Raw genomic sequence first — 9,177 nt, 5'->3', positions numbered from 1 at the left:
ATCCGTCAAGTTGCTTATTCCATTCTATGTACATAGATTTCAAATCACTTTTTTCCAGCTCGTTTACCGAAAAAGAAAAATCTAGAAAATGCGTGTCTGAAACTCACAATTTCTGTGACTGGGCAGCCATTTTGTTTATGCAAATTAGATTGTCAAAATCAGTGAATTTCGCTTGGGAACCGGAGTTTTCGTTACCCTCGAAACCTTAAAGTCTACAGATTTAGTGTTTAACTTGCCTCTCAAAAAATTGCAATAATTACTCTTCCGGTGTAAATATATATTTATCTGCATATTTCAATACTAATTTGCATAATTATGAAAAGAATATACTATTTACCCTCTGAGAAAAGTTTATCCCTCAAATTGCTACTTCTATTCTATGTACAAAATATCAAATCACTTTTTTTTTTCCAGCTCGTTTGCAAAGAATTTCTAGAAAATGCGTGTCCGAATCTGACAATTTCTGTGGCTGGGCAGCCATTTTGTTTATGCAAATTAGATGGTCAAGATCGGTGAATTTCGCTTGGGAACCGGATTTTTCGGATTCAGCGTACTCAAATTAGGTAAAAGAGACCGGTTCCCAACTTTTACTAAAAAATGCCTCTAACACCATTTTAGAGAGCCCTTTTTCAGAAATCCCACTAGACTATAATAACTTAAGTAGTTGCAACGGTCGCTTGCCACCTGCTGTCTGCAATCGGGTGCTTATATACACGTGTTGTGCACAGGTAATCAACTGAAATAATGTTGTAAAGGAATGATAAGGTCCTAGATTATATCTCAACTGTAGATTTAAACCCGATTTCTGCCGCCTACACACAACACACTACGCGTGAAATTATGTGAACATGATGTCCCTCCACGCACGGTGCTGCAGGCCACCCCCAAACGTGTTGACTAGCCACTCGCCCAAAACGCACTCACTTTCTCCAGTGTCTGCTACGTCGGATTTTCTGCGTGAATTAGGGCGAAAGATTTCAATATGCTCTTGAAGCTCGTAAACGTTCGCGTATTTGTAGTGACGTCATTTGAGCATATACAAGAAGAGAAGAAGGAACACAGTTCTTCTTTTCTTAAATAAGCCTAAAATGAGTGGAAAGGAAATTATCACACCAGATCCTGCACAATCCACTCAGACGACATCTGTTTTTCATTTGTTCTTAAAGCATTGTGTGACGACTTTGGCGCCAGGTCAGGAGAAGTAACACGTTTATGCATGTATATGTTTGCATATGTACATCATTATATTCATTTACATATCATGTGAATTCCCTTTTCGCAGAGTTGTGCGGAGGGGATCATTTGAAAATTACCTGAATATTGCGCTTTAAAAAATTCTTTATCCGAATTTCGTTCAGTGCCAAAAAATTCACATTAACAAAAACAAAATACAACAAAACATTGTGCAAATACAAACATTATACAGAGGTACCATGCCAATCTCATACACATAGATACACAAACTGCTTAGACACACACACATACGCACACAAATAGGGCCTACACGCACATAGAAAAACACACATACTCTTAATTCGCCATATTGCATTCAAATGAAAATAGAACCATAAGTATTTGCATAAGTTGAATTGGCCCTAATTTTACTTCATAGACTACAAAATGATATAACGATTCGCATCCAATGCTTTTTATTTGCATTGTCGCTTTTACAGGAAAACACCACTCTGTCCTCAAATTGACTCTGTGATAAGAAGACAAAGGAAAACCGATCAGGAAACTAAGTTTCAATGAAAATGGACGAGAGTAAGAATTCGGAGAAATTTTGCAATCAACGTGCTTCTGCAAAACAGTGGGATCGGTCGAAATATCATATGCAAATCAGATAAAGGTAGTGGTGGCATTGACTTCAATTCCACTGGTTTGTGCATACAAATATCTTGAAATATTCGTGTAATTGCCAGCAAATCAAAACTCATTACTAAATCGTGGAATTCACGTAAATAGGAAAAACAACTGTAAAGACTCTTTACAACCGAATTATAAATGAGCATGAACTAATACGCAGCTGTGCGCCTGTGACCGATATTACCATATTGTGACAACGGGTGAAAATGTGAAATTCTTTCTCCTTATCATCAATCTAAATGAAACTTTCTGTGTTCTGCTTGTCAAATAATAATTATTCACTCTTTTCTTCAAAATGAACTTGGGCACAAAGTGAAAGTTCACTTTAAAGGCGTTAATCCGTTTTTGCTTTGTGGCTTTTCATTTTGCACAACCTTCGGTAGCAAGCTGCTAACAAGACGTAAGACAGGTATGACCATGCTACAACGACAACGATGAGGAAGGCGATGACGTCCAGAGAATGAAGCTGAATGAAGCCCATCTCGGCCGCTCGTAGACGAAGATGGTCGCCGCCGAACTTGAGCACGTGCTCAATCCAGAAGACTGCCCTGTCCAGCGGGCTGGCCATCCGATCCCGGAAAATGGCCGAAGCTCTCATTGCATTCTCCTTATAACTATTTAACAATGCAAAGTTGAATTCGTTAGTTTTCATGCTCAAACCTTCCAGTAAGTCAATATTCAATATTCAAGTATAAGTTATGCACATATAGTGTGTACCATAGTTGGAAGTTTTCTTTCTACCACTCCACATAATTCTTCTTCTTTTGCAAATCGTTTATATGAACTTTTGATTTGATTGCATTTAAAAAAAAAAAATTGAATATAATGTTTTTGCATCTTTTTCTTAATTATGAGAGGGCTCCTTGGTAGGGTAGTGTTTTTTTTAACTCAAAGGCTACCTTGTTGAAATGAAAAGGAAATAAATAAATCATTTACACTATAACATAAGAAGACAATATCACGGTTGTAGCTTCCGTGGTTTTACTTCACTTCGAACTCTTATAAAAGGAAATGTGGAACCTTAATAATAGGTGGTATACTGACGCTTTTCGTTCTTCTAATCATGAGTACACGTTTTCATGATCGCATTACGTTCAATGGTATTAGCAAATAGAATGATGCTAGTTATCACGTATAAATTTGTATTATCATCATCATCATCATAAGTGAGAACAAGCCTACTATTATTATTACTAAAACGATATTGCTTACGGGAAACGGATGTACTGTATACTGTAGGCCCGACTTTGTATTCAAGAATTACGTAATATCCTCCAGTAGGAAAGTTTTAGCTTCAGACTGTCATGTCAAAATCAGACTACTAGTTTTGATAGCATATACCTTCGAGTTTCTAGAACCTCGTGAACGGTTTGACGAAACTTCTCTTCGTCAAGATCGCCCAGATTCAGTGTGAGGCCGAGTCCTTTCGCTGCTACCAGGTGAGCGTTGACTGGCTGGTCCCCTGCCAGTGGCATGATAAGCATGGGTACGCCGCAGTGGATGGCCTCGTGTACGCCACCGGCGCCACCGTGGTAGATCAGCAGACGAGCTCCAGGGTGCGCTGTTTCACAGCAGACAGACATTGAGGGCACAAGAACGGTACGAAGAGAGACCAAAACTCATTTTGTAGGTAGGTACCAGGATTTGCAGCAGAGTATCTTCATGACAATGAGTACATGAATATAAGAACGACCCAAGTCCATGGAAGACCATTTCGAGTAAACTAAAAAAAAAATGTCATATCTTTTTTATTTGTCCAATAATATTCTATTTAACTGTGATGGGAAGGCAACATTGTTTATACAAATTAGAACATATATTATTATGACAATTAAAATTTTCATTAATTGTGGAAAGGCCATTTTGTGTGGTGGACTTGGGTCGTTCTTTGATTCATATGGACTTGGGTCGTTCTTTGATTCATATACATGATATTCTGCTATAGAGATGAGAGATGGATGAGAGAGGGCGCTATTATATGAATGTAAGAACGACCCAAGTCCTTCATTCTTACATTAATATAAGATTTAACTCATTCATTTTAGGCACTTCCGGGGGTAATTAGGATTTATCATTTATACACAAGATGAGTCCATGCATAAGCTACAAAATCCAATGTCAAACTGAATTTGGCCAAAAATTGGACTTGGGTCGTTCTTATATTCAGGTCTTCATATATGTGCACTTGTACATTGTATCTACTTCACTTTCACTATTGGTTTTAGGGGCACATACTAGGGTTCAAGATGGCATATGTGTGTCTCACGAACAGAATGATCACTGTGTAAAGAATAATCTGCGACCGATCCCATCTCTTATCATAACGAAATGAAAGTATAGCCTACCTATGTTCTTTGTACCATAGGAAATGTAAAGCAGTACGTCAAAGTTTGAATAAGAGAACTGGATTTTGAACTCAAGCCATGAGATAATTTGCCGATTTAAAGGAGCAGGTTCTTTTAGTATTCTTCCAATTTTCTGATTCTTTAAAGAAAACGTTGCACAGGACTGCGACTGGATGAATAACTACCCAAAGAGGCACCATATGCCATGATTATGTTCACGTATCATTCAGTCGTGAAAAATATCTTTACTACAAAACTTTGATTTGATGAACTTTAGCCGACATTGCCCATGAAAGTAAATGAGCCTTTACTTTTCATATCTACCTATAGAATTTCACGTGCTACGTAAAGATGGTGCAATCGAGCAATGGGCTCCAAACACTCTAATGACACTCCATAACAGGATTGCATCATAAACACTGGCAGAATAAAGTGTGTGTTAAACGCCCCACCCCCCCCCCCCCCAAAAAAAAAGAGACTTACCCAGTAAATCACGTTGGGGCAGCCAATCAACAATCAGAGTGTTGTTGCCAAGGTAACGAGGTTTAGGACCGATGTACCTCCAAATGATTCTTTGCGGCAGCTCGCTCAAAACTTTTGATATTGCATCAGTCAAAGGCTGGTTGTTCAAGGACACAGTCATAGAGCCCTTGTGGTGGACAGAAAAACAGGAAATACAAAATATGCATCACGAGTGATGTAGACTGTTTCAATGAACTTTCTGCAACAAAGATAATCTATCTCTCTATCTCTTCTTCTTTCTCTTTCTCTTTCTCTCTATCTGTTGATATCGTCTTCGACTCGGGCAATATTCATTCAGTTTGGGCAGTATTTTCTGGTATCTCCCTCAAGTCCAGTCAATATTATATAAATATTAGTGCGATTATGGTGGTAATCTATGCAACAACAAGTTACCCGAGCAAAACACGCGTAATACTATGTCAAGCATATAGCTACGAAGTATTGCTGTAATGAATTATTTTTGTTTATCTCTATTTGTTTTGTTTTTCTGATATATGATAATATGTGCGTATCTATAAAGGGGCCTATAAGTCCATTAGATTTATGTTTATTTACAGTAACTATATATAGCTCATGCTGAAATCACACCGAATTCATTATGTTTATTATTCCTTTGTGTTTAATTTGTCAAACCAAAGACTTCTAGAACTGTTTTCGGTCTAGCTTAGGGTTGGAGAACGTAAGATTCGTACGATTTCAAATAATGGATTGTGACTCACTAGTGTGAATAGTATAAAACCATGTTCCTTTGATCCCTCGACGAATTCATCAAGATCTTTAGGAAGAGGCTTTGGGTCTTTGATTGTCGCACCTGTTATGTCGATCCAATTTGGAGAAGTCGGTCGCGGATATTCTAGGGCTACTGTTGAATGACAAAGCCACAACGCTGCTCTAGCCATGAAATCTCTAGGGCTGAGATCGGGTCGGATACCGTACATCGTCTGCATCTGGGCAATTGGGCGGTAGGCCAAGATGTAATCAAAGAATGGCTGAACGGTGTTGGAGGCTACCACATTCAACAGACGTTCGATGAAGCTCATCTGATCCGATAGTTGTGGGAGGAGGAAGCTAAAGGGGACGTAGGACAGCGGTGTCGGGATACCCATGGCTCCTTCGTGCCACACCGGGGTACGTCGGACGCCTAGTACTACGACGAAGGGCACATCGAGGTAAGCAGCAATCACAGCATCACATGCATCTACGACGGGCGATGTAAGTACCAGGTCAATATCTGCATGTTTTAGCCTTTTAAGCGTCCCTTCGTGCTTAAAGAGTTCGAAGCACCCAAAGGTTCGCATATCCCATGCTAGCCGGAGTCGCTCATCGCGCAGCATTTCAGTCAATGACATACTGGCCATGCTGGCAGCTCCTGTGGCCTTGAAATCATTGATGATCTTCATTTGTTCGTCCGTTTTTGAGTTCGGGTAGGTAATATTGCTGGAGTACGAGTTTGGCACGAAGCCTTTGGTGCCAATCTTATCCATGAGAAGGAGAGTTACGTGATGTCCCCTCTCAATCAGAGCCTGAGTAACGTGACTGAGACCCATGTAATGGCTCGGCATAGAGAACAGACTCGTCCTAGCAAGCAAAATATTGGCGCCCGACGAAGCAGGCACCAAAGCGTAGAGAACAGTAACGAAGATAACCGATGTAAGCCATGGCTTGGAAAATGAAACGTTATGCGACAGAAATCTCATGCTGACACACGAAACGATTGCACGGTATAACGACAAGATAATGACAGGACGAATGGTGCTGTTCCCCACTCGGCTATGTACGTGTAATATCTGCCAGCCTTTTCCGATCTGTTCATAATGCACCCGAGCTCACGAATAGGCTTATACACCGTGAAGGTTGTAAGCGCTGCACATGTTTGAGGGCCTGAGTGAAGGTCAAACGAGCACCAAAGTGAGTCAGTGAAGAAGACAGTTGTGTTTATACGAGCAAACTGAATGGGGTCAAAGTCAAACACACTAAAAAAAAAAGATACAGAACAGTTCACGCAGGGTGCAAAATCTATGAGGAAAGGGTTGGCGTGGTTTAATAGGAAATGAAACAGTGATTAAAGGATTTTTCCCCAAAAACCGAGAAAGTGGATGTGTTTGTGTGTATGTGTGTGTGTGTGTGTGGGGGGGGGGGGGGTGATGGGAGATGGGATATGTGAGTTGCTTTCCCTGCCGGAAAGAACTAACACTGTGACCCAGAGTGAAAAACACAATGTAAAACACAGGATGAAAGCATTGCAAACACTACTGCAGTGATGTGAAATCTTTTCACACTGTTAAAACACTTCGGTTGAACGTTAACCTCAACAGAACACACACTCCAACTTGACAAACTCCACTGGCGATGTTCCAAAACGTTGAAATAGACTCGCTTGATTGCCAACATTCAGTATCCCCAGATTCAAAGTCCCCTTATAGAGAGAAAGGGGCAGAGGTGATCATGGGCCAAGGGCAGAGGTGATCATGGGGCATCACCCTCTGTAGTTTGTACATGATCACAAAAACGTGATGGTATGCTAAAACAAATGTCCCGTTTTAGTGTTGTCTTTCTAATCTCGAATATCAAACGCATGGATTTGCGCCTCACATAAGAGTAACATTTTGCAGAATTCCGATATTCATAACACTGCTGGTTTACTCCCTATATTAATGCAAACAATACGGTACATAACGCGAGTTTATGAAGTATGTGAAAAACAACAGGCCAAGAGCAGACGAGGTAGTGATGTAACAACGGCGTAGCCAGGATTTCATCTTAGGGGGGGGGGTAGTCTGCGAGGGAGCGAAGCGACCGAGCCCGAGCGAGCGGAGCGAGGGGGGGGGGGGGGGAGGGTGTGGGAGGGGGGTGTCCCCCCTCCCACGGTAAGATTTTTTTTTTTGCATTTTGATGTTGTAAATGGTGCAATTTGATGCATGTTTTTGCGCGTTTTATCGACGTGAAACAGTCCCACTTGTTTATGGTAGCAGTTTATTTTGATGTAGATTATTATTGAACAATTTGCCTATAAAATGGTATAATTTAGATATACTTCTTGTATTAATTCTTTTCACTAAACATCATGAACGCGACTGAACCCGAGCGAGCGGAGCAAGCGAGGGGGTAGGGGAGGGTGTGGGAAGGGGGTGTCCCCCCTCCCACGGTAAGAACTTTTTGCATTTTGATGTTGCAAATGGTGCAATTTGATGCATGTTTTTGCGCGTTTTATCGACGTGAAACAGTCCCACTTGTTTAAGGTATATAGCAGTATATTTTAGTGTATATTATTATTGAAGAATTTGCCTATAAAATGGTGTAATTTAAACACACTTCTTGTATTAATTCTTTTCACTGAATATCATGAACGCGACTGAACCTGAGCGAGCGGAGCGAGCGAGGGGGTAGGGGAGGGTGTGGGAGGGGGGATGTCCCCCCTCCCACGGGAAGAACTTTTTGCATTTTGATGTTGCAAATGGTGCAATTTGATGCATGTTTTTACGCGTTTTATCGACGTGAAACAGTCTTAAGGTACATAGCAGTATATTTTAGTGTAGATTATTATGGAAGAATTTGCCTATAAAATGGTGTAATTAAAACACACTTCTTGTATTAATTCTTTTCACTGAATATCATGAACGCGACAGAACCCGGGCGAGCGGAGCGAGCGAGGGGGGAGGGGAGGGTGTGGGAGGGGTGTGTCCCCCCTCCCACAGTAAGAACTTTTTGCATTTTGATATTGCAAATGGTGCATTTTGATGCATGTTTTTGCGCGTTTATCGACGTGAAACAGTCCCACTTGTTTAAGGTAGCAGTACATTTAAATGTAGATTATTATGGAACAATTTGCCTTTGAAATGGTGTAATCTAAATGGCGACTGAACCCGAGCAAGTGGAGCGAGCGAGGGGGAGGGGAGGGTGTGGGAGGGGGTGTCCCCCCTCCCACGGTGAGAACTTTTTGCATTTTGACGTTGCAAATGGTGCAATTTGATGCATGTTTTTGCGTGTTTTAACGAGTTGAAACAGTCCACTTGTTTATGGTTGCAGTATATTTTAGTGTAAATTATTATTAAACAATTTGCCTATAAAATGGTATAATTTGAATACACTAGTCTTCTTGTATTAATTCTTACACTGAATATCATGAACGCTGTCTGTTCAGCAATCAAGCAGAAAAAGCATGCACACGAGGGTGTAGATAGGGGCATATCCCCTGCCACACGAAGGTGATTTTGCGTTTTCAGACCTGAAATTCAGCGATCTGGTGCAAAGTTTTGGTGCAATACTTTTTCATCGAAGTGTTAAAATCACGGAATTTAGCTCTTATTCCGAATGTGCTCATTCTCAACCGAAGAATACTTGTCAAATAAAGAAATGGTATTAAGATTTGCAAAGTACGAATGGTATTTTGTGACTGCCCATAAACTGCATGGTTCTGAAAAGGCCAACTAAAAGTAGAAAACGA

At 40.6% G+C, this 9,177-nt stretch overlaps 1 protein-coding gene across 1 annotated transcript; it reads right to left on the bottom strand.

The window, feature by feature from the left end:
• Nucleotides 1–2,046: 2,046 nt before the first annotated feature.
• Nucleotides 2,047–6,430, bottom strand: LOC139712404 (UDP-glucuronosyltransferase 2C1-like). Its single transcript, XM_071624227.1, has 4 exons — nucleotides 5,453–6,430; nucleotides 4,695–4,860; nucleotides 3,208–3,427; nucleotides 2,047–2,480 (listed from the first exon to the last, which is right to left on the bottom strand). The coding sequence occupies exons 1-4, from the start codon at nucleotides 6,428–6,430 to the stop codon at nucleotides 2,201–2,203; spliced, it is 1,644 nt and encodes a 547-aa protein (XP_071480328.1). The 3' UTR covers nucleotides 2,047–2,200.
• Between the last annotated feature and the right edge of the window lie 2,747 nt (nucleotides 6,431–9,177).

This window comes from Diadema antillarum, unplaced genomic scaffold (genome assembly GCF_040938485.1).
Source record: "Diadema antillarum isolate AM-2024a unplaced genomic scaffold, OU_Dant_1.0 seq00001802_RagTag, whole genome shotgun sequence".
Lineage (NCBI taxonomy): Eukaryota > Metazoa > Echinodermata > Echinoidea > Diadematoida > Diadematidae > Diadema > Diadema antillarum.
Note: the sequence above shows the minus strand (reverse complement) of the source record. Positions and strands in the feature narration are given on the sequence as shown.

Bases quoted from the DNA above. Each gene is read 5' to 3' on its own strand.
- LOC139712404 (XM_071624227.1), bottom strand. From the start codon at position 6,430: ATGAGATTTCTGTCGCATAACGTTTCATTTTCCAAGCCATGGCTTACA. The intron at 3,428-4,694 runs GTAAGTCTCTTT...GCTGTGAAACAG, and splicing joins GCCCCAACGTGATTTACTGG to CGCACCCTGGAGCTCGTCTG. The intron at 2,481-3,207 runs GTATATGCTATC...ATTGTTAAATAG, and splicing joins GAGGTTCTAGAAACTCGAAG to TTATAAGGAGAATGCAATGA.